The sequence below is a fragment of the Ctenocephalides felis genome, unplaced genomic scaffold (genome assembly GCF_003426905.1).
Source record: "Ctenocephalides felis isolate EL2017-DRISC unplaced genomic scaffold, ASM342690v1 CF-g0.4_SCAFFOLD_03571, whole genome shotgun sequence".
In the NCBI taxonomy this organism is placed as follows: domain Eukaryota; kingdom Metazoa; phylum Arthropoda; class Insecta; order Siphonaptera; family Pulicidae; genus Ctenocephalides; species Ctenocephalides felis.
Window position 1 is genome coordinate 61469462 of NW_020539725.1, and position 27487 is coordinate 61496948.

Below are 27487 nucleotides of genomic sequence, written 5' to 3' on the forward strand. Positions count from 1 at the left end.
TATAGTACAGTACAAGGCATAAAATTAAAAAAATATTTCTATTCATATAAAATAAACTTAACAACTGTGGAATTCGCTATTCTATGAATGCGTCGATGATACTTTGTGGAAAGTCAAGATTCCAGTCTTGACTCTTTTTCAAAATGAATTTGAGAAGTCTGGTTCCTGCTCTGGAAAATAGAAAGAAGAAAATTATAATTGTGAAAATATATTCATATTTTTTGCTTTTTTTTTCCACTTACTTGAAAACATCACTTTCTCCGTTATTATACGTATCGCAATTCTCAAACACCAAAGACATGTCCTCAACCACCTCCTTCACATCTTTATAATCTCCGGCTTTCAATCTGTCCCTGATGGTGCCAAAGTCCATCGGTTTTGAAATAATTTCAAAATAATCTGGAACCTCCTCTAAAGTAACAGGTGCCATAAAGGGCCAGGAATCCCTATGTTTCGCAATATCCGTTAACAAACCCTCAATTTGTTTGTACTGAGGGAAAGGGTAGTTGGCCGATGCATTTAAACTATCGTTGACTATGGATTCCTTTTTTTTACTTTTTCTTACTGGTGTGATGGCGAATGATTGCTCATTGTCGGATGATAGGGATGAATCGCTTTCTGGGGGAAAAATTTTTGAGGTAATGGATAATTGTTTACATCAAAATTTTTGTAAGGGTAAATGAATATGAATATGATTTTGTCCTGTCTTAAAATTGGCGTATTGATTAATTTTCAAGGATGAGTGATGATTAAAAAGTGCAAATTAATTAGAAGCAAAGCAACAGTGGAAGTCCTTTAGTCCGACTTATTTTATTATTTTTATATTTTCGATTTTTTGCGATAAATAACAAAAATGTATTTAACAATAAGATTTCAAATGTCCGAACAACATACATCAATTACATTAAGTTTTTTAATCAGTTTATGTCAGTAAGGGTGAAATTTCTTTATGTTTGAGACTTGTATTGAATTTTAAGATTTGTATTAAATTATCGACCCCTTTGTCGAATTAATTTTTACAAAAAACAGAAATTTGACTATTTCTAGTTTCTGATTGAAAGTAAGTGTAAGGTGTTTTCGTTTCTCTCCTTTTGAATACCAAGGGTTAAATTTTGAAAACATGATTACCGGCACAGTTAGGTGATTAAATCTACTGATACATGTGTACTGCTAGCTTAAAATCGAACGAATCCTCAACAGTAGAGTCCCATTTTTTTTTTCAAATTCATAACAAAGCCGTCGGAAATAGTTTGCTCGTCAGTAGAGTCCTTTTTTCCTTCAAATTTATAAGATTAATTAAAAAAAAAACAGTTTGAAATTAAATTTATAAAAAAAACGGGTAATCAGTTTGCTCGTCAGTAGAGTCCCATTTTTTCTTTCAAATTCATAAAAATAACTTCGGAAATCAGTTTGCTTGTCAGTAGAGTCCCTTTTTTTCTTTTAAATTTATGAGAATGACGTCAAAAATCAGTTTGCTGGTCTGTAGAGTCCCCTTTAATTTTCAAATTTATAAAAATACTGTCGAAAATCAGTTTGCTCGTCAGTAGAGTCCCTTTTTCCTTTTAAATTTATAACAATCGCTTTGGAAATGGGTTTGCTCGTCAGTAGAGTCCCCTTTTCCTTTTAAATTTATAACAATCGCTTTGGAAATGGGTTTGCTCGTCAGTAAAGTCTCTTTTTCTTTCAAATTTATAAAAATAACTTAAAAAATCAGCTTGAAATCAAATTTATAACAATCCCGTCGGAAATGGGTTTGCTCGTAAGTAGAGTCCCATTTTTCTTTCATATTTATATTTATAGGAGGAGAAAAAAAAAGCTAATTTGTTTCGTAAGGGACTACGTATTTCGTAGAACGTACTTCGTTCATGAACCAAGATTACCGAATAATAGCAAGTCCAATAGAAAACGTATTAATAGCTCCTGGGCGTTTTTTACTTGAAAAAAAAAAAAACGAAATTTTTGTAAAAAAAAAGCCGGACTATCGGGCGCATTCCGGACAGTAGGATGCCGAACTAAAGAACTTCTACCATATACATACATATATATATATATATATATATATATATATATATATAATAATCAACTGCAAAGCTCATGCTAAAATAAAAAATGCTTGTGGAAAAAATAAATTTCGCAGGTTTAAAATTGACTTTTGGGCTACGGTTTCTTCGGCAAAGTTTCTTGAAAAAATTTTATTGAGGCTATATGAGTTTTGAAATAATTTCACACCTTTTACACCACCTCTGAATTAGCAAAAATAATTCAAGACTAAAAGCGGCCAAATCGGTAAGATATTTAAAAAAAACTTTTTTTATATAAACGATTGTTTTGAAATACGAAACGACTTAAACTCGTATGTCGGAGTACCAACACTGTACCTCAATAAAATAGCCTCAATAAAATCAATGCAACTTATATAAAAAATTATAAAATAAAATATTTTTTCATACATCACCATATCAACATTTTCATTTTCATGATGGATGGGACGTGCATGCAAATTGTTGTTCCTTTCTTCAAAAAAATTAATAATTGCAGAAGTCTTAATCCGTTATAAACTATTTTAGTTTTAACAAAAATAAAATATGCTGAACGTACACAAAATAAATTTATTGCACATTCCGTATAAAAAGATAAAACATGTTTTACAAACGTTAAAATTTGTTTATACAAAAATATCATAATTTGAATAAAAATCTCGACATAAAAATAGATAAAATGATTCTGATTAAAAGTTACATTCTATATTTCGATCTTGTCCTGTATTGACGTCTTGTACGAGGACGTTCTTGATATTCTGAAAGTGCAACTTTTATAATACTTATTTGAAGTAAATATTAGGCTGGCAACTAAATAAATGCGGATTGTAACAAACTAACAAAAAAAAAAAGTTCTATTATATGACGCAACATGAAAAATCTAGATATGTTATGCTACTATAAAGCAACCACCATGCGATTTAGTAATGCTACAAGCGTTTTGGATTACTACTAAAAAATAATTTAAAATGAGGGATGATAAAGCATATTTTGCGTTAAAAAATGTATTCAGACCGCTGCTATGTTGGTCCTCATCATTTATCATATGCGCATAGTTCAAAATCCTTTTGCGACAGGCATTAGCAGAACGCCTTGATGATTGCTGATGGTACTCATCATCTTCTGCACAATAATTTAAAAATTAAATATGACTAACAACAAACTTTGTAAATCTCTTTGTAAAATATTTACAAACTTAAATTTCAATCTCTTTGTAAAATATTTACAAACTTAAATTTCAATCTCTTTGTAACTCGATTTTTAACACTATTCCTACCGGAACCGGTCAAATGACCGTTTTTGATTTTTCGATTAGTATTTTTCATATCAAACGTAATTGAATCGTCATCAAACTTCGTGACTTTTCCTAATATGTGAGTATGATACATTTTTCAATGTAAATTTGTTTTTTCAAATTTGATTTTCGGAAAAAAATTGTATACTGTCTTACCTACCGCGACCGGTAGTACGAAAGACGATGTTCCGACGGCATTTTTTGTAGTAGTTGTTAAGAATATGATCGAACTTACAAGAAAATATAAATTCAGAAGAATTTAGAGTGGTAAAAATGGCCTTCTGCAAATTTATATGCATTTTTTTCAATTCTGTATGCACGCTGTGCATATGAGGCAAGCACTTCTACTGTATACAAAGTTAGTTTTCTCATTTTTGCTCAATGTCTATGTGTAGACAGATTTTTACTTATTTAAATTGATAGGTTTTGTTTTGAATCCAAAGGTTGGTTCAACTACATTGACAGCAAGCAAAATTGTTGTAAAAGACCACGTTTTACTATCGACAAACATATATTTTCAATAAAGGTAAGGTGTAAATTTATTCCACACATGTTCAATAATCTTCAGGAAAACGTAGTATAAAATTCTAGTAACTGTTCAATATACGATGTAAATATAATTATGTCCAGCAAATCGCACAAATGAGGTGTAAAATTTTGATAACCATCCAGTATACGTAGAAAACTGAGAATTTCTTTGAAGATTTATAACCAACCGTATAAAAAATTTAAGCGTTTTTACCATCCTACTTGTAGCTAAATTTTTAGTGAAAAAAGAAACTGTGATGGTAGGTACTAGGGAATGCAATACCGGTTTACCGGTATACCGAATTACCGCCCGATTTTTCGGCGGTATTTTTACCGGTATTTACCCCAAAAATACCGGTATTTTCGATATTTTTACATAAGCGCTGTTTGATACATAATACTCTAAAGTTTAAATTTCTCGGAACAAATTTATCTTTAAATACCATAATCTCATAAACAGCTATATCTTCAAGTGATTCTATAAGATAAACAAATGTCTCAATATTATCTCAACTCGTCATTAAACTGAATATTTAATGCTTTACTAAAGGCATCATATCGTGTTACAATAAATAGAATTAGACTGATAGATAATTATGTTTGTTTACATCTTATATAAAACGGTTTTTTAAGTGATATTTGCGCCAAAATATTTTATATCATACAGGACATACCCCTGCATAATCTTTATTTTTTTCTAACTTTATACATAATAATTATGATAATTACTAAATATTTTTGCTTCTTATTACAATTATAAAATATTATTTTTCGAAAACGTTTCGAAGTTTGAAAATACTATAGAAGCAGCACATTGTTTTAAATAACAATTCTCAACAATTTAAGTAACTTATTATTTATCTCGACAAAATATCCGATCTTTAATTAGTGTAGAAAAATATTTTTTTTGTTTTTATTGTTTAGTTGATATAGTTGTAGTTGTATACACATTTTTTTATATTTGTACTAGTAACTTTCAATTTTGTTTACGTTTGTTTAAAATAATAAAAATACCGGTAATTTACCGGTTTTAAAATGAAAAATTACCGAAATACCGGTATTGAATGTTTTCATCGGTATTGCATTCCCTAGTGTAGATGTCATTCATAAAGTAGTCAGAAATCATTCGGAAAAATATGAATTTTAGAGAGAATTTATCAAGGATTTACATTATTTAGTATTTATTCAGGGTAAATCCATTGTTTTCACATAAAGAAATTACAGGAAGATGATGTACAAGGCAGGAACTTTCTATTCCAATTAACTTGCCGTATAGTTCCAACAAGAATTCAGAAAAAAATCAACTAAGTACAAGTACAAAACAGATTCCCTAAAAGAAAATATTCCAGATAATGTTTCAGAAAGATGATAGGGCAAACAAAATCAGTAACTAGCTGTAAGTGGAATTCTGTCTTGAGTCAATTATGGCATCGCGCCTTGAGGCAAATTGCTGGAACTTCCCGTACCGTAACGAAATGTTCGAGGAATACTGAATGTTTTCAAATAGATTATTATAAATATTGTAACATTGTCTAATATTTATAAGAATTATATAAACTGAATTGCAAAGTTGAAATTATTTGTAAAGTATATTAGAACTATAGTCAGAATTAAAAATAAAATCTGAATTATTTTCGATATACAAAAAATTAAAAAAAAAAAAAAAATGATACAAAATTTTTTTTCCATAATCAATTATTTTGTTAAGACAAGCAAAAAGTTCTTTGAATCATTTAAATCGGACGCTTAGTTCTCTCAAAAACTGCAATTTTTTACATATTTAGCTTCGTATCTTCGAAATGGCTGGGCCTGCTTTTAACAAAAACTAATAAACACTTCTCCCAATCATTACTAATTGAATGTTTTTTAGATCATTCAAATCGGATACTCCGTTCTCTCAAAAAGTCGATTTCTATTTTTTGCACTCTTTGCTCCGCATCTCCGAAAGGGGTGGACCTGCCTTTGCCAAAAACTAATCAGCTCTTTTCCCTATCAATAGGAATCGAATGTTTTTTGAACCATTCAAATCGGTTGATCCGTGCGCCCGAAAACGTGACTGGAAATTTGTATCCATACATACATACACACACACACATCCATTTTTTCTGAAGTATGCCAAAATGTTCAGAAACCTTCAAAACGTCGAGAAATGTAAAAATTTTCAATTCCAATTTTCGGCCCATTACAATAACGTACCCTTCGGGAAGTTAAAAAATGCGTGCGCAGAAAATACACTCTAAGAAAAAAATCGTAAAAAATCGGATAAAACAGAATAAAATGTAGATTTTACATTCTAAAATAAAAGAAATATTTTGTATTTGTATTTCTAAACTCTTAAACTAGCATTAACACTTCATTCAAAAATGAAAAATATAGATTTTACATGACCGGTCGCGGTAGGAATAGTAAACATGAAATGTCGGTAGGAATAGTGTTAAATCTCTTTGTAAAATATTTACAAACTTTAATTTCAATCTCTTTGTAACTCCACTTTTAAATTATGTAACTTCCAAACCGTATTGTTGTATCAATCTACTTTTACTATGACTTACGGTTAGCCGTTGTGTCCAGTGATCTCTTTGTGCCATTGCTTGTCTTTGACGAGCACTGCGAACATGCCCATTTGCCCCTGGGGGTCCTCCTCATGGCCGGTTTGATACATTCGATGTGCCAGCTCGTCGAACAGACACAGCAGGAAATCAGCTCGCCACCAGATCGACAGGCATCACATAAAGGCACTAGACTTGAAGCCGTTGATAGGGATGATGTTCTAGGAAATTTAAATAATCATCAGTAATAAATATGACATACAAGATATATTGATTTGTTTTCTCTGTAAATAACGGGAGCGTCCGTTATTTACGTGATCGATTTTTTAGGGATTTGTTTAGAGATTGTTTTCAACAGATTAATAAATATTAAATCAAAGTACTTTGCATTATCCATTACCTTTTATTATTTTTCAATTTAGTTTGCCTATCATTATGAACACCGTTGGGTAATTCTTTTTCGCTATCAGATTCCGAGTCGACTCCATTTGTTTCGTGCGCCGCATTCCGTCGTTTCTTTTTAGACGGTTCATCTTCTTCTTGATTCTTTTTAATAGCAGCCCTGTAATATATATAAAAACATAGTTTATTATGTAATACAATATAATACTAGTGGTGTGTGGCATCGTGCCTTAAGGCAAATTGCTGGAACTTCCGGTACCGTAATGAAATATTCGAGAAATTTTAAACGTTTTCAAATACTTTATTACAAATACTGGAACTTTCATTATTTTTGCTATCTCGTTATATCTGAGCAAATAAAATGAAACATTAACAATCGTCATTTCATTTCGAATTAAATTTCAAAAAAAAAAAAGTTGCCTAATTTACACAAAATTGAAAAAGTGCTCCCGCATAGTCACAGTCTAAACGCATTTGCGAATAATTCTGTGCGACATTTTCACTTACAATGTGCTTCGCTTGGCGGCATTTTCACATTTCTCAATAGTTTTTTCTCACAAAATTGGAAAAGTGCTCCAATACATAAACAGTCTAAACGCACTTGGCTAAACATTTGTACCAGAGTGGCGCTTAGACTGTGCTTAGCCTGGGTCATTTTTCGAATTTTTTAATCCAAAATTACAAAAATATTTTTTGAAAAAAAAAATTAGAAACAAATTTTTTTTCCCTCAAAAGCAATTGTTTTGTCTATACAAGCAGAAAGTTTTTTAGATCATTCAAACCGGACGCTTAGTTCACTCGAAAACTGCCATTTTTTGCACATTTAGCTCTGTATCTTCGAAATGGCGGGACCTGTCTTTGCCAAAACTAATCATCTCTTCTCCCAATCATTACAAATTGAATGTTTTTTAGATTATTCAAATCGGATACTCCGTTTTCTTAAAAACTCGATTTGTATTTTCTCCACTCTTTGCTCCGTATCTCCGTAACGGCTGGACCTGCCTTTGCCAAAAACTAATCAGCACATCTCCCTATCAATAGGAATCGAATGGTAAATGAATCATTTAAATCGATTGATCCGTGCGCACGAAATCGTCGACAGAAAAATTTGTATCCCCCCCCACACACACATCCATTTAGTTTCTGAGGTATGCACCTTAAAAATGTTCAGAAACCTTCAAAACGTCGAGAAATGCAACAATTTTCATTTTCGATTTTCGGCCCATTACTATAAATACCCTACGGGAAGTTAATAATATAGAAAATAATATCTAGAAAAATTATCCTTGACTGTCTTAAGTAGTGATTTATAGTTTATTAAATGTTCAATTTTATTAGTTTTTATTTATAGTTATATATTTGTAGGTTATATTAAGTGTTATGTATATATATAAAGTTATCTATGAACTCCTAATACTCAAATTTTCTCACGTATTATCTTTAGTTTATAATTTGTACAGTTTAAAATGTAATTATATTGTATTATTGCCTTGAGCGTTGAATAAATGAATAAATAAATAAATAAATAAATAAATATTTTCAATCTCACCTCTTGGACCGATTACTATTTTTGTCTTTATCTGCAACAGGTACAGAGCAATCATTACAGAACCAATCACCATCCGGAATTTCCTATTGAAAGATAGAATTAGGTTCAATAAAAATTATGAAGGCAATAATGGCTCATAACATAGCGTTGTCATGACAACGTTAGTGAAAACTGTTCAGAAACCTTTGAAACGTAAAAATATACAAAAATTTTGTACTATAACTTACTGTACGGAAAGTTAAATTATTTTTTATCATTCACAATTATGATTTTTATCTACTCACCTTCAAAGCCGGATTAGTACAATCCATATGAACCATAGCATTGCATTTATCACAAATTAATAATGTAGACGGCTTCGTTTTCCTATTGCAAACCTTACACCGAGAATTAGTTATAGCATTATTCCAAATGACACATTGTTCCAAGGCATGGTAATGAGAAAGTATCTAGAAAATATAACAAAAAATTGTATAAATATAAATATCAATTGATAATTCGAATTAGGTATAAAAAAATCTATAAACCTGTCCGTAACTCGTGCAGTTCATCAAAGACACTTCCCAAATTCTGAACATCCTCCTGCTTTTGTGTTCGTTAATGTTGAAATTGCCTCGTTTGTCCACTTTTTTCGCTACTGGCCCTAAAACCAAAACGATGTAAGTAAATTAAAGTTTGAGTACAGCAATACCCCGCTTAACGCTGTTTCGTTTAGCGCTCTTATATTTCGACCCAGATTTGCTGTGCCCATTTTTCAACTACAAAAAAAGAAAGCTTGAATACAGTAGTACTAGTACCTCGCTTAACCCTGTTTCGTTTAGTGCCGTTTCGTTTAGCGCTCTTTTATATCAATGAAGGGGTAAATGTGGAAGATGTCAAAGAAATAATTCAAGAAACAGCGCTGTCTTTCTAATGATGAGCTCAAGAAATTAACTGAACAAGAAGAAAACAAAAATGTTTTCAGATTCAAAGGAAGAGCAAAAACAACTTTCGATGGCGTTTGTAAAAAGTTTTAAGAAAATGATCCGAATTTTGACAGAAGCTCAAAAGTAAGGCTTGGGATTAGAGATGTTTATCTCTATCTATTTATAAAGAACTTTTATGAAAACGACCCAGAAGAAAATTGTTATTATTTGTTTTTTTCAAAAATATTCGTTCTGCTCTTTATATTTTGTTTTTATTTTTGCATGAATAATACTGTGGTATTAAGTTGGGCTTTAAGAAATAAATGTTTGATTTTATTTCTCATTATTATCTTCCCCTAACCCCAATTTTCCATTTTTTTATATTTCCATATAAAAATAGCCTCGTTTAGCGCTGTTTCGAACGTATCCCCCGCGTTAAACAGGGTATATAAAATTCTCGTGTCATGATGATAGTAGCAATACTCTTCCAAAACGGTTTGACCTATTTTTATGATATATGATAACAGGTGACATGTGGTCTTGGCCACCCTTAGGATTTTTTTTTTATTATTTGGACAAATTTCTTTTATTACAGTCCAGAATTTTCACATTTCTTATTAGTCATTTTAGTAATTCGATAATTTTTTATTCCATTAAATATTTAAATATAATTTAAGTTCAGATTTTTAAGCTTGAAGAAAAAGCTTAAATATTACTTTAAAATACAATTTATTATTATTAAGGGTTGTCCAACCCCAATACTGGGGTCAATTTTCTTTATTTTAACCTTTTTAATGTGGAATTGGAAAATATATACAACTCTTTTTTCTTCAAAATACTATTTATTACGCCCCCTTCAGTTGGCTCTTGCAAAAATTATTAATATCACCCAGAAACATTTAAAAGAGACGTGCTTTGTAGTGCATAAACTATTTATATATTTTTTGTTAGCTACCCTTTCACTTATATATCACACTAGCTATAAGTTATTTTTATAATAAATATTTTATTATAGGGGGCATCCATTAACCACTTGAGGCTTTAGGAAATGGGGTTTTGACAAAACAAATCACGTAGGGCAGGAAAGAATCTAGTAAGTAGATATCACGTGTATTTATTTTATACCTAAATCTTCAAAAAAAAAAAATACGTTTTTTTTCGTAAATTCGAAAAACTCGTTCGGAAAATTTTTACGTAACTAAAAAATACACGTGCTCTTTGGTGGAAGAGGGTTAATTCTAATATTATGACGACGTATCACTAAGTAGGGGTCAGTTCAAAAATTTCAAACAAAATCAATCACGTGATTGAAGGACGCCCGTCTTGAAATATTTATTGATGGCAAAACAATTTTTGGCGGACCAGCTAGTATATATATATATATATATATATATATACGGGGCGTCCATTAATCACGTGATCGATTTTTTAAAAAAAATTTGGACCCACCCTTGATGATATTCAATATTACCCCCCACATCATTGTGAGAAGAAATGAATAGTTTTTGATTTTTGAAAATGTTCTTGTTTTATTGAAAATCCAGGTAAAAAATAAATACACGTGATATTATACCTTTCACCCTCTCTTATGTGGTATTTTGTAATTTTTTGTCAAAACACCGTCCCCTCCAAAACCTCAGATGATTAATGGACGCCGCCAAAACAATTTTTGGCGGGTCAGCTAGTATATATATTTGATATGTAATTAAATTACATGTCAAAACAGATAAATAAGGACATAAAAATAATTGCTAGACTTACCCAATGGTCTATGCAAATTTGTTTTGTGAATAGACTGTGCAACCTGTAACAATGCACTTGCTAAATTATTTAAGTCTTGCTTCATCGAAGAAGATTCATGCAAGACAAAAGTTTCTTCATCGCTATCCTCGCTTTCAATTTCCATCGTAGCACCCAAAGTACTGCCGGGATCGTAAAATCCTAAAAAGTATAATAATAAATAATAAAACTAGTGGTGTATGGCATCGTGCCTTAAGGCAAATTGCTGGAACTTCCCGTACCGTAATGAAATATTCGAGAAATTTTAAACGTTTTCAAATACATTATTACACAAATACTGTAACTTTCATTATTTTTTTGCTATCTTGTTATATCTCAGGCAAATCAAATGTAAATCATAAATCAATTTATCTCCAGAACATTAACGATCGTCATTTCATTTCTAATTCAATTTTAAAAAAAAATAGTTGCCTAATTTGCACAAAATTGAAAAAGTGCTCCCGTATAGTCACAATCTAAACGCGTTTGCAAATAATTCTGTGCGATATTTTCACTTATACTGTGCTTAGCTTGGCGACATTTATAAGAACTAAAATGATTGTTGTTAAATTGAGGAGGCTACATTTTGATATATCTCGTTTTATATTTTTGGACCGGTTCGATTTTTATTTGTTTATAACTTCTAAACAAATTGTCCGATTGTTTTGCAATATCCAGCAAATTTTTAGCCAATTAAATTATCTACAACTTTTGTTAATAACAAAATGTTGTATCTCATATCCTTTTACCCAAAATTTGCAATGAAACAGGTTGTTGTTAAATTTTGGAGGTTAGGTTGCATCAGTATATCTTGCTTCACACTTTTGGACCAGTTCGATTTTTATTTATTTATTTATAACTTCAAAACGAAATGTCCCACCATTTTGCAATATTCAGCAAGTTTATAGCGAATTAAATTATCTACAATTTTTATTAACAACAAAAATTGGTATCTCTTGTCCTTTTATCAGAATTTTACATTTAAAAAGGTAGTTGCTTAAATTTGGTGGTCACATCGTACTCATATATCTTACTCTGTCACTCTACACTGTCAGGTATATGTTGCTCTCTTTCGCACTAGTGTTTTATATATATATATATATATATATATATATATATATATATATCTCATTTTCTCACTATATACTGTTGTCTCTTTTACGTTTAATCAAATCAGACTCTATATCCCATCGCGACTTAAGAAGTTTTACTTCAACAATAAAATTCTATTTTACTAATTTATACATCGCCAACCTAAGAAGTTGAATTCAAATGTAAATCATAAATCAATCAATTTATCTCTAGAACATTAACAATCGTCATTTCATTTCGAATTCAATTTAAAAAAAATAGTTAGTTGCCTATTACACAAAATTGAAAAAGTGCTCCCGCATAGTCACAGTCTGAACGCATTTGCAAATAATTCTGTGCGACATTTTCACTTATACTGTGCTTAGCTTGGCGGCATTTTCACTTTTTTCAATAGTTTTTACAAAATTGGAAAATTGCTCCAGTACATAAACAGTCTAAACGCACTCGGGTAAACATTTGTACCAGAGTGGCGCTTAGACCGTGCTTAGCCTGGGTAATTTTTAGAATTTTTGTATTTAGTATTTTTCATCATAAACTGTATTTTATCAGACATGAAAATAAAAAGGACTCTACTGACAAGCAAACTATATTTTGCATTATATGAACTGACGAGCAAACTGAAATACTCGTCTGCTCGTCAGTAGAGTTCTTTTTTTTATTTCTAGATTAGTTTGCTCGTCAGTAGAGTCCCTTTTTTAATTCTAGATTAGTTTGCTCGTCAGTAGAGTCCTTTTTTTAATTCTAGACTAGTTTGCTCGTCAGTAGAGTCCCTTTTTTATTTCTAGATTAGTTTGCTCGTCAGCAGAGTACCTTTTTTAATTCTAGATTAGTTTGCTCGCCAGTAGAGTCCCTTTTTTTAAATTCTAGATTAGTTTGCTCGTCAGTAAAGTCCCTTTTTTAATTCTATATTAGTTTGCTCGCCAGTAGAGTCCTTTTTTTTAAATTCTAGTTCAAGTTTGCTAGTCAGTAGAGTCCCCTTTTTAACCCTGGATTAGTTTGCTCGTCAGTAGAGTCCCTTTTTTAATTCTAGATTAGTTTGCTCGTCAGTAGAGTCCCTTTTTTAATTCTAGATTAGTTTGCTCGCCAGTAGAGTCCTTTTTTTAAATTCTAGATTAGTTTGCTCGTCAGTAGAGTCCGTTTTTAATTCTAGACTAGTTTGCTCGTCAGTAGAGTCCCCTTTTTAAATTCTAGATTAGTTTGCAGTAGAGTCCGTTTTTTTAATTCTAGATTGGTTTGCTCGTCAGTAGAGTCCCGTTTTTAATACTAAAAATGCGGACATACAAAACACACACACACACACGCACACACATCCATTTAGTTTCTGAGGTATGCCAATAAAATGTTCACAAACCTTCGTGCAAAAATGTTCATTTTCGATTTTCGGCCCATTACTATAAGTACCCTACGGAAAGTTAAAAAAACTTATTTTCGTATAATATAAATACATACCTTGTATAGCTCCATCCACAACAGTATACTCCTCATCGTCTTCATCATCATCATCCCCGTTGTCATCGTCATCGCCCTGCTCCGACTTCGAATCCTCCTTAGCAGTAACAACCACCATCATAATTTCACCGTCCCGTTTTTTCACAAACATTTTATTATCGTGCGTCCTGCCCCAACAAATTTCATCGCACTGCATATCATATTCACCATTGCGCAGAGCATCAGCCCAGACCTTGTATTTCTCCACATTCAGCTTCGCCAAAAAACCACTTTCAAGTTTTTCATAAAACTCTAAAATAAATTCCCCTAAAGTGTCTTTTAAAATCACTTCTGGGTCGGTGCCTGGGGTATGGTTAAGGTTGATGTCGTTCATGTTGTATTTCAGTTTGGGTCTTAGATTTTTGGTAGGGGCTAAATGTTTGGTGAGTTTATCCAGAGGGCAGTTTTCGATGTGGTCGTAGATTAGTTCTTTCCATTGTTTGAGGTTGTTGAGTAAGTATTTTTCCCGTACGCCGCGTTTGTTCAACGACGCCATCAGAGCATCGACTTGCTCTTTGGTGTAGAAGAAGGACCATCGGGTTTTTTCAACGTCGCCGTGGATTTTGCAAGACTTGTTATCGGCGGTGCACATGTTCAACTCCAAAGCTTTGCTGTGTAGGGTTTCAGTATCGATCACGGTGTTATTGTTGACGATTTTAGAAATAATACTGATGTCGTTATTCTCTTTATCGTGCGTAGATCTATGGTGTTCCCTGAAAATAGCTTTTAACTTCGTTATGTACGCGCCGGGCTCGCAAGTAGACAGCACAGGATGCTGTTGTACAATATTTGTTAAACACGGTCCTGCATTGGGTTCATGATCTTCCACAAACAACCCTGGTACAGACTCAAACAACCAGTATCTCCTGTAACATCTATCCGAACCTAAATAAATCTCATGGCTAAATTGTATTCTCAGTAATTCATCACATTCTTCAGTGTACTTCTGCATATAAGCTTGATGCTCCTTTTCAAAAGCCTCCAACGCCGCTGAATTTTCCCTGGATTTAGTAGAACTAAGTTGCATGTCTTTGGTGTACTTTTGTTTATTAGCAGTATATTCCGCCTCGGTTTTGCGATGCGTAGCTTGCAAATTCTTTAAATCTAATTTAGCTTTAGCGCTGGCCTCCAAACGCTTCTCAACAAGGTCTCTAATCGGCGTGTACGTTAAAATTTGATCCATCAAACACATCAGCAGTTTCAAAATATCCCTTCTAGGCATCTGGCATAAATTATACATACTCAAAGCTTTTAAAATATGCGGTTGCGTTATTCTTAACTGCAACCCCGGATCATCCGTGGAATCATAACCGCCTCTCGTAGAATACCTAAGTTTTGCAAGATTGTCTTTGACTTTAGCCCCAGAAGACAACAGATGCAACCGCAATAACTCTGATAAAGTAACCGCGTCCATTCGTTTCTTGATCAAACTTGAACCAAACTGCATGTTTGCGTACCTCCATGCAGCCGTTGCGCAATCCACGTACCACGGTAAAGTGTTTTCCTTGGCAGTTGAAAACAAAGCCGGTACCGGTCTTGCATTCCCATCAGCCGCATATTCCTCAGCCAGACAATCAAAAATATAACCCAAAAGCAGTTGAAAAATATCATGCAAGGGCCCATTGATTTCCTTCAACGTAAGCGCCCGTTCAAAGGTATCCCAGCTGACGCCATGAGGAAAGGATTCTTTAACATGCAATTCCTTTTGAAACGTTTCCAGAAATTCTAGTAAAGTTATAAAATCTCCAACCAATTTGTTCGGGATGAATGCGTCGATGGGTATTGGTGATGGTATGGCTCGTTGATCGGTTAATTCCAGGTCCTCTTTTACAGCATGCCATTGTCGCAAGAATTTATGCATGCGCGTTTCCATATCTTTGACGTTCATTTTGGCGATTTGCCGTTCCTCCTTCAACATTTTTTTATCTTCCAGAATTTTCTGTTTGATTTCTTCACCTGAGGAAGAAAAACGCGATTGTAAAATATAACAGGTAGTAAACGAGCTTGAAGAAGTTTTACTTCAAAAAATATAAATTTAGTTTTTTGGCATATTAGATATCGTTTGAAAGACCTTTTTAAAAGAATTCGAATACTGAAATGAATCATGTGGTTTATCCACTTTTAATAAATTTGTAGTAAACGGAGCTTAAAGAAGTTTTACTTCAAAAAATTTAAATTGTATTTTCTTGGCATGTTGGTTGTCGCAAATATGCCATTAACTATGAGATTTGTCCACTTTTAATGAATTGGTAGTAAACGAGCTTAAAGAAGTTTTACTTCAAAAATTTTAAATTTCATCTTTTATGACATGTGAGGTATCATTTGAAAGATCATTTTTAGTAGAATCCGAATACCGAAATAAGTTTCCAAATTTCTAAACAAGAAATGTATAACACTTTTTTCCAAATTACAACAAAACGGCATAATGATTATTTTTTCTGATTATATGAAGTAAAAAACATTTATAGTGAGAACTAAAACTAACCTTCTCGTCCTTTGTCCACAAAATATACACTTATTACGAATTTGTAGCAGAAGATTCTATAGAAGTTTTACTTCAAAAAATTAAATTTGTACTTTTTTGGCATTTTAAGTATCGTTCAAAAGGTCTTTTTAAATAGAATCCGAATATCGACATTAACTATGTGGTTAGTCCACAAAATAAACACTTTTTACTAAAATTTGTAGTCGAGAAGTCTGAAGAAGTTTTACTTCAAAAATTTAAGATTGTTTTTTTTATGGCATGTTAGGTATCATTTGAAAGGTCTCAACGAGTAGAAAACGAATTTCGATAAAAAATAATTATATTGTAATAAAAACGTTATATACATAACCATATTTTACTGCAAAAAATATTAGAATGTTAAAATTTATTATTTTTTTGTAATAATTGAGGTTTAAAACATTTGTAGCAAAAACTACAATTAACAATTTCCTTTGTCCACAGAATATTCACTTTTTACGAATTTGTAAGAGAGGAGCCTAAAGAAGTTTTACTTCGAAAATTTTAGACTGTATCTTTTATGGCATGTGTAGGATCATTTCAAAGGTCTTTTCAAATTAAATCCAAACTAGATCTCCGAAACCGCTAAACCTATCTTCATGAAAATTTGATCAAATCTTCATTCTGTTAATACAAGTAAAATGTATTTGAACTATACAAATCGGACGCTCCGTTCTCTTGAAAACTGAGTTACCGTTTTTGGCTCTTTTTGCCCCATATCTTCGGAACGGCTAGACCTGCCTTTGACAAAAACTAATCAGCACGTCTCCTTATCAATACGAATCGAATGTTTTTTGAATTATTCAAATTGCTTCATACGTGTTCCCGAAATCGTCGACGAAAATTTGTATCCGAACACACACACATGCACGCACACACACACACACACACATACACACACACATACATCAATTTTCTCCAAGATATGCCAACATATTCAGAAACCTCTGAAACGTGAAGATATATAAAAAATTTCATTTTCGATTTTTTTGCGATTACTTACCCTATGGAAAGTTAATTATAAATAAATCAATTTATCATCTCCAGAACATTAACAATCGTCATTTCATTTCGAATCAAATTCCAACTAGCTGTAAGTGGAATTCTGTCTTAAGGCAATTAAGGCATCGTGCCTTAAGGCAAGTTGCTGGAACTTCCCGTGCCAAAAATTATTATTTTTTTAAAAACGATTAACATTTTTGAAAAAATTTCACTTCGAAAAAATAAGATTTTTTAGAAATTTTAAATCGGACAAAAAATTACTTTTTTTGAAAAAAAAATTTTTTTTAAAAAAAATTTTTAAACAATTTTTTTTATAAAAATTTTTTTTTGGAAAAAATGTTATCTTCATTTTGATATATTTTGGAAGATCTGAACTTTTTTTCAAAGCAATCGTACTGCTTTAACTGCATAGAGACGAAATATAGAAGCGCGTAAGCGCCGCGTCGCTGTCTAACGGAAAAACAATAGTACGGAACCCATAGAAATGTAAACAAAACTTAAACTTATTGTTAAAATCTCAATAAAATATCTGATAATTTGATATGCATATGTCTAATGTCTAATGATTATTGTTGACCGCCAAATGTTATTTTTTTTTAGTTTTTTTTACTAGATCTCCGAAACCGCTAGACCTATCTTCATGAAAATTTGATCAAATCTTCATCTTATTAATACAAGTAAAATGTTTTTTGAACTATACAAATCGGACGCTCCGTGCTCTTAAAAACTGAGTTACCGTTTTTGGCACTTTTTGCCCCGTATCTCCGGAACGGCTAGAATGTTTTTTGAATTATTCAAATTGCTTCATCCGTGTTCCCGAAATCGTCGACGAAAATTTGTATCCGAACACACACACATGCACGCACACACACACACACATACATCAATTTTCTCCAAGGTATGCCAACATATTCAGAAACCATACCAGATATATAAAAATTTTCATTTTCGATTTTTTTGCGATTACTTACCCTATGGAAAATTAATTATAAATAAATCAATTTATCATCTCCAGAACTTTAACAATCGTCATTTCATTTCGAATCAAATTCCAAAAAAAAAAATAGTTGCCAAATTTACCCAAAATTGAAAAAGTGCTCCCGCATAGTCACAGTCTAAACGCATTTGCAAATAATTCTGTGCGACATTTTCACTTATACTGTGCTCAGCTTGGCGGCATTTTCACATTTTTCAATAATTTTCACAAAATTGGAAAAGTGCTCCAGTACACAAACAGTCTAAACGCACTTGGGTAAACATTTGTACCAGAGTGGCGCTTAGACTGTTCTTAGCTTGGGTGATTTTTTGAATTTTTAATCCAAAATTACAAAAAAATTTTTTTGAAAAAAAAATTAGAAACAAAAATTTTTTTTTTCCAAAATCAATTATTTTGTTGAAAAAAGCAGAAAGTTCTTTGAATCATTTAAATCGGACGCTTAGTTCTCTCAAAAACAGCAATTTTTTTTAAATTTAGCTCTGTATCTCCGAAACCTCTGGGCCTACCTTTGCCAAAAACTAATCAGCACATCTCCCTATCAATAGGAATCGAATGTTTTTTAAACCATTCAAATCGGTTGATCCGTTCTCTTAAAAACTCGCTTTCTATTTTTTGCACTCTTTGCTCCATATCTCCGTAACGGCTGGACCTGCCTTTGCCAAAAACTAATCAGCACATCTCCCTATCAATAGGAATCGAATGTTTTTTAAACCATTCAAATCGGTTGATCCGTGCGCCCGAAAACGTGGACGAAAAAACGCGGACATACAAAACACACACACACACACACACACACACACACACACACACATCCATTTTTTCTGAAGTATGCCAAAATGTTCAGAAACCTTCAAAACGTCGAGAAATGTAAAAATTTTCAATTCCGATTTTTGGACGATTACTATAACTTACCCTACGGGAAGTTAATAATGACATTAACAAAGTGGTAAAATATGAAAAATATGCACTTTTAATTAATTTGCAACAAACGGGCTTAAAGAAGTTTTACTTCAAAAATATTAAATTGGCATTTTGTCCATTGTTTGATAGGTCTTTTTGAATATTATGTTAATAATGACATCAACAACGTAGTTTGTCCAAAAAATATACACTTTTCACGAATTTGTAGCAGAAGAGTCTAAAAAAGTTTTACTTCAAAAATTTCAGATTGTATCTTTTATGGCATGTGGGGTATCATTCGAAATGTCGTTTTAAATAGAATCCGAATACCGACATTAACTATGTAGTTTGTCCATAAAATATACATTTTTACAAATTTGTAGTAAACAAGCTTAAAGAAGTTTTACTTCATAAATATTAAATTGGCATGTTGTTCATCGTTTGATAGATTTTTTTGAATAGAATCCGAATACTATCATTAACAAAGTGGTTTGTCCACAAAATATACATTTTAATTAAGTTGTAGTAAATGAGCTTAACGAAGTTTTACTCCAAAAAAATTAATTGTATTTTTTAGCATGTTGGGTATCATTTGAAGGGTCTTTTTAAACAGAATTCGAAAACTGACATTAACCATGTGTTTTCTTTACATGATATACACTTTTAAAGAATTTATAATAAACTAGCTTAAAGAAGTTTTACTTCAAAATTTGTAAATTGTATCTTTTATGGCATGTTGGGTATCATTTGAAAGGTCTTTTTGTACAGAACCCGAATACTGAAATCAACAACGTGGTATGTCTACAAAATATACACTTTTTCGAATTTGTAGCAAAGGAGTCTAAAGAAGTTTTACTTCAAAAATTTTTGATTATATATTTTATGACATGTGGGGTATCATTTGAAAGGTCCTTTTGAATAAAATCCGAATACTCATATAAAGCAAGTGGTTTGTCCACAAAATATACACTTTTAATGAATTTGTAGTAAACGAGCTTAAAGAAGTTTTACTTCAAAAATATTAAATTGGCATGCTGTTCATCGTTTGATAGATATTTTTAAATGGCATTCTAATACTGGCATTCACAACGTTGTTAGTCCACAAAATATACCCTTTTAATGAATTTGTAGTAAACGAGCTTAAAGAAGTTTTACTTCAAAAATTTTAGATGGCATCTTTTATGCATGTAGTGTATCATTTGAAAGGTATTTTTTAGAAGAATCCGAATACTGACATTAAGACCGTAGTTTTTCCAAAAAATATACACATTTTACTAATATGTACCAGAAGTGTCTAAAGAAGTTTTACTTCAAAAGTTTTAGATTTATTTTTTATGGCATGTGGGGTATCATTTGAAAGGTGTTTTTTAGTAGAATCCAAATACTGAAATAACTTTTGAAATTTCTAAAGCACTTGATGTCAAATTCGAGTTTATCGGTCTAAATATCTTTGAAAAATGTATTTCTTTTGCTTTTTAACAAATGTATTTGTATTGTTTGCGTCGTGTTTTAAATATATATATATATATATATATATATATATATATAATTAATTAATTATGTAGTTACATTGAATGATTTAAATTTTTGCAATCAGTTCAGATACATCCTTTTTCAAATTTGGTCTCATTCGATTCAGAATGACTTGAAATGTCGAGAAAATTAAAGCAAATTGTGTTTATTTCTATTTTACACTTACTACTTTTCTTATGTGCAAACGGCTTATCCTTCAGCCCCTTAGAGTCACCATTCGCCATATTATAAGCAGCCTGTGATCCATCGACCTTCGAAAAATATTTAGCTATACTTTCTTGCTTCTGGTGCTTCAAGGAACTATTCAAATCAGCCTTGGACGCCTTCATCGATGATCCAAAAATTGGTTTCTCGCCAACAAAAATATCACTAAATTTCATTTCGTGTATATTGTATTTTTTTAAAATCGATTCTTTAATGCGAAAGATCCCATCGGCTTGTTCTACGTATTGTTTTAGGAATAGTTTATTTTTGGGGCGATTGTAGGAGCTTTTTTTTCGCTGAATGTGCTCTGAATTAAGGGTGATGATTTTGGAATCTGGTTTTATTGGCAAGATTTTGACATCGTAGGTGTAAGATCTGAAAGAGGAATGGATAGATTTAATATTAATATTATAAGAAATCTTGTTTTGATGTAAAACTTCTTCAGGCGCGATTAGGGAGTAAATCTGTGCAAATGCAACGCGAAGCGTTACGGCAAGGTCGAGTGCCAATGATTCGTCATCATGCGCTCTCGATGAGATTTCTATACGGGTCGGTTGTGATTGGTCGTCGTGTCGCGTGAGAGGGTTCTCCATATATAGAGAACCATATTGTTCGGAATGTCGTTAGATTTTAAAGTTAGGTCCTAGTAGAAATCTTGTCAGAATCGGAAAAATATTTTATCCTGTCTCCAGTAAATAATTATAGAGAAAATAATAAAACAAATGAAAATACTGTGCCGTGTAAGGAACGTAAATATATTGAAGAAATTTGTATTATTTTAAACTAATACAAATTTAAACTAAAACTAAACATTTACAAAAAAATCAAAAATTTTGCAATAAAAAATACATGTGATGTTTGCTAGGAAAGGTTTTTTTTTTAATTTAGCAATAATGATAAATAATAAAATAAATAAAAGTACAAAGGATAGAAATGAATAGATAGAAGAATGATTTAATATAAAATAAAAGCAAATAATAATAGAAATAAAATTAATAAATAAAATAAATCAAATTTCTGAATAGCTAGGGGAGGTGGGGCAATTTTGAAAATCACCACGTATCACCAAGGGGACGGGGGAGTCCTAAAATCCTTAAAAAATCGATTACGTGATTAATGGACGCCCCCTTACTATATATTTTTGAGGTTATTAAAAATAATAAAAAAATATTGGTTAATAAAAAATTATTGGTTAATAAAAAAATATTTTTATATCCAGCTGCTCAAAGAATGTGACTGTATCGCCAGCGAAATAGTCAAAAAAAAACAAGCAGTCAATGAATGTACACTTTTTACGAATTTGTAGAAGACGAGTCTAAAAAAGTTTTACTTCAAAATCTTTTAATTGTATCTTTTATCGCTTGTTTGAAAGGTCTCGACAAGTAGAAAACGATTTACCCAAAAACATGATAATATTGTAATAAAAACGTAAAACTATATTTTAACGCAAAAATATTAGAATGTTGATTTTTTTTTAAATAATTAAGGTGTAAAATATTTGTAGCAAATACTTAATTGTCGACTAATAATAAAATAAAAAAAATATATACTGATTTATCCACTAAATATACACTTTTCACGAATTTGTAGCAGAGGAGACTTAAGTTTTACTTCAAAAATTTTAGATTAAATTTTTTATGGCATGTGGGGTATCATTTGAAAGGTTTTTATGAATAGAATCCGAATACTGAAATTAACAATGTGGTTTGTCCATAAAATATACACTTTTAATGAATTTGTAGTAAGCGAGCTTAAAGAAGTTTTACTTCAAAATTTTTAGATTGTATCTTTTATGCCATGTGGAGTATCTTTTGAAAGGTATTGTTGTATAGAATCCGAATACTGAATTATTTTTTTTATTTTACCCTTTTTACGAATTTGTAGCAGAGGAGTCTAAAGAAGTTTTACTTCAAAAATTTTAGATTAAATTTTTTATAGCATGTGAGGTATCATTTGAAAGAACTTTTTGAATAAAATGCAAATACTGAAATTAACAATGTGATTTCTTCACAAAATATACATTTTTAATAAATTTGTAATAAACGAGCTTAAAGAAGTTTTACTTCAAAAATATTACATTGGCATTTTGCTCATCGTTTGATAGGTCTTTTTAAATAGTATCCGAATATTAACATTAACAACGTAGTTAGTCTACAAAATATATACTTTTCAAAAATTTGTAGAAGAGAAGTCTAAAGAAGTTTTACTTCAAAAACATTAAATTAGCATGTTGTTCATCGTTTGATAGATCTTTTTGAATAGTATCCGAATACTGACATTAACAACAATTTTTGCAGTTTGTCCACAACATATACACTTTGTAGCTAAAAAGTCTAAAGAAGTTTTACTTCAAAATTTTTAGATTGTATCATTTTTGGCATGTGGGGTATCATTTGAAAGGTAATTTTTAGTAGAATCCGAATACTGAAATAACTTTTCAAATTTCTAAAGTACTTTATATTGAATTAGAATTTAACGTTCTAATTATCTTTGAAAAAGTATTAATTTTAATTATATGAAGTTCTTCAAATACAATTACATGATGAGTGAAATTGTGAAAACAATATTTCTTCAGGCGTTGTTTAACATAATTATTCTCTGGAATTTAATAGAAATTAAAAAATATTAAAGCAATTCAGCTTTAGTCTAACAAGCCAAAGATATATCTTTTGGCAGAAGTATGTCTAAGTCACTTTTGGAAATTGTAAAGAAAAATCTTATGATAACTGCACCATCTAAAATTCTGTTATCATAAGATTCTTCCTTGCTTGTTTATATGTAAAATATGCCTGATCACACAGCAAACGGACATTTTCACAGTTTCACTAACAAGAAACAAGCATAAGATATATTTTATTTTACTTACTTAGTTCCGTCTGTTATAACTTCATTAACTTTAACAATTCGTGCTTCACCAAATTCCTCATCCGATGGTACTAGAACTTTCTCGCCCACGAAATATTTATCTTTAGCATATAGAAAGACATCTTCTAGCATATCCCCCAAGTTTTTCCTTTTGGTCTGAGAGGCCAAATATAAAATTGGACCTCGCAACTCTGGTGGAAACTTTTTGAGTTTTCTAGTTGCATCTTCTTCACTTTTTAGAGCCTCTGCGTATGTTAGATTTGATTTGCCGGTCATGGAACATGACCAGACCATGGAGTTCACTAGGATTATCCTTTCGCAGTATTCCCTGGGGAGAAAAAATACATTTAAATAATTGTAAATATACTAGCTGACCCGGCAAACATAGTTTTACCTAAAAAATATTTCTAGTATAAAATGTTTAGTGCAGAAATAACTAACTGATTGCAAATGTGGTGCATAAGTGAAAGGATATTTCAAAATACAAGTTGTGATATATGGGAACAAAACTAAGAATTTCAAGACCTTTCTAACGATGTATAATACTTTATATGTTTTCTTTAAAAAAATATCGAAAAGTGTGGATATTTGCAGGAACCTAACCTTACTTTACATTTCAACAAAAATCATACAAATTCTATACCACAATCTAAACTGCAAAGCATACAAAAGAACTTTATATGGACAAAATATGCAGAATAAAATTACGAATAAAATGATGTATAATTTGATATGTGTCCCAATATAATTTTCTCGGGTTGTATTTTAACATTGCAACTTGCCTGTAGGCCACACCGTTGGAGATACAAAGTTGTGATAAATGGGACAAAAACTAAGAATTTTGAGACCTTTCTAACGATGTATAATACTTTATATGTTTTCTTTGAAAAAGTATCGAAAAATGTGGATAGTTGCTGTAACCTAACCTAACTTTACATTCTAAATGAATATTCACACAAATAAAATTGCCTCTCCCATTGGAAATACAATAATGCAATATATAGGAGAAAAACTAAGAATTTTGAGACCTTTCTAAGGATGTATAAAACTTTATAAGTTTTCTTTAAAGAAGTATCGAAATATGTGGATAGTAGCTGCAACTTAGCCTTACTTTACATTTTAAATGAATATTCATACAAATAAAATTGCCTTTCGCATTGGAAATACAATGATTCAATATATAGGAGAAAAACTAAGAATTTTGAGACCTTTCTAATGATGTATAAAATTTTATATGTTTTCTTTGCAAAAATATCGAATAGTGTGGGTAGTTGTTAGAACCTAACCTTACTTTACACTTCAATATTTGAATTTGTTAATAAAAATTATTGAAAAATGTATGATTTGTTCCCTTGCAACTTGTGTGTTATCTGCTGATGTCGAAAAGAGTAACAAACTCTCGGTATGAGAAGGCTCTCATATGTAACACATTTTTTAAATAAATATCTCATTATAGTTTCTACTTCGTGTTACCAGTAGTCAATGAACCTAAGATGAGTAAAAACAATTGGTACTAATTATAATTAAATAAATAAATATAACAGTAATGTAATACACTGTTAATATTTTATATGGTTTCTTTAAAGAAATATCGAAAAGTGTGGATAGTTGCAGGAACCTAACCTTACTTTACATTTCAACAAAAATCACACAAATTCCAAACTACAATCTAAACAGTAAAAGATACAAAAAAACTTTGTATGTTGAAAAAATGCACAATGAAATTACAAATAAAATGATATATAAATCATTAAGTGTGTTCATATAATTTTCTCGAGATTTTTGAGTTTTCCTTGAATTTTTCAACTGCAACTTGCTTGTAGGGCTCACCGTTGGAAATACAAAGTTGTGATATATGGGTAAAGTGTTAAGAATTTTGAGACCTTTCTAACGATGTATAATACTTTGTATGGTTTCTTTGAAGAAGTATCGAAAAATGTGGATAGTTGCTGGAACCTAACCTTACTTTACATTCTAAATGAATATTCACACAAAAGATAAGAAAAAACTTTGTATGGTTAAAAGATGCAGAAAAAATTACGAATAAAATGATGTACAATTCGATATATGTCACAATATAATTTTCTCAAGATTTTCCAATTTTTCTAGTATGGATAGTTGCTGCAACCTAACCTTACTTTACATTTCGATATTAGAATATTCACACAAAATCCTAACTACAATCTAAACAGTAAGAGATACAAAAAAACTTTGTATGTACAAAAGATGCAGAATAAAATTCTGAATAAAATGATATATAAATCATTAAGTGTATTCATATAAATTTCTCTATATTTTCCAATTTTCTTAGTGTATATAGTTGGTGGAACCTAACCTTACTTTACACTTTAATATTTGAATATTGTTAATAAAAGTTACCGGCTAATGTATGATTTGTACATTTTGGACTTATACAAAAGAAACACAAACTCTCTGTACATGTAATTGGTCACATTTTTTCTTGATAAATATTTCTTATTTAGTTTCTACTTGATGTTATCGATAGTCAATGAACCTAAGATGAGTAAAAACAATTGATACTGATAAAAATAAATAAATAAATAAATAAAAAAGTAATGTAATACTGTTAATATTTTATATGGTTTCTTTAAAGAAGGATTGAAAAATGTAAATACTTGCTGGAACCTAGCCTTACTTTACATTTGAACAATTAAGTATTCACACAAAATCCTAACTACAATCTAAACGATAAAAGATACAAAAAAACTTTGTTGGTATGAAAGATGCAAAATAAAATTACGAATGAAACAATGCATTATTCGATATATGTCCCAATAGAGTTTTCTCAAGATTTTCATATTTTTCTAGTATAGATAATTGCCAGAACCTAACCTTACTTTACATTTCAACATTCGAATATTCACAAAAATCCCATACTACAAGCTAAACCGTAAAAAATACAAAAAAACTTTGTATGGACAAAAGATGCAGAATAAAATTACCTATAAAATCATATACAATTCGATATATGTCACAATATAATTTTCTCAAGATTTTCCTATTTTTAGTGTAAATAGTTGGTGGAACCTAACCTTACTTTACACTTCTACATTTGAATATTAAGTTACCGGCTAATGTATGATTTGTACATTTTGGACTTATACGAAAGAAACACAAACTCTCTGTATGTGTCATTAGTAATTAGTTACATTTTTTCTTAATAAATATTTCATTATAGTTTCTACTTCATGATAGGATAAGTAAAAACAGTGGAGAATGATTATAAGGTCATTAAATGAATAAATATCATTGTAAAGTCATTTTGTCCATATTTCTCCTACGAATAAGTTTGACAAGAGCTTGAAGTGATATGAATAAATAATAAGATATTCATTTAGGGCTCTTAAGGGTTATGTCACAAATTTACTCACTATAAGTGCATCATGCTTAAAAACAAACAAAACAGTATTAAATTTTACCTAAGCATTATATATAATTAGTAACTAATACTTTTACTACCATATATCAATTACCCAATTATCTACTTACTCATAATCGCGAAAGAGCTCATTCGTTATCTCACAAAAGAACACCTCATCATCATCTTTTAACATTTCCAGGACATCATTGGGGCGCTCCAGAGTCTTCTTTCTCAACAAAGGCATTTCGTACTTTTATTAATCCAATGTCAATATCAGTTAAGAAATTGGAGGGAATGCACAGACCTTTTCACTCGAATGACATTTAACGATTGCACTCGACTTGTACAGATGCACAAACTACAACTGGTGTATTATAAGTATCACAGGATAATTTTAATTATAGTAATTGTTATTATTATAATTATTTTGTTATATTAAAAGGCATTTTCGAACAACGTCCATCACCTGTTTTAGT

At 30.9% G+C, this 27487-nt stretch overlaps 1 protein-coding gene across 1 annotated transcript; it reads right to left on the bottom strand.

Moving 5' to 3' along the window:
* Nucleotides 1-76: 76 nt before the first annotated feature.
* On the bottom strand, nt 77-27487 carry LOC113386435 (bromodomain adjacent to zinc finger domain protein 1A). Its single transcript, XM_026624216.1, is given in 12 exon segments — nt 77-618; nt 3054-3161; nt 6414-6631; nt 6811-6972; nt 8362-8444; nt 8646-8810; nt 8889-9004; nt 11028-11207; nt 13587-15581; nt 20727-21139; nt 23631-23957; nt 27140-27487. Coding segments are annotated over 12 exon segments (4425 nt in total). The 5' UTR covers nt 27256-27487.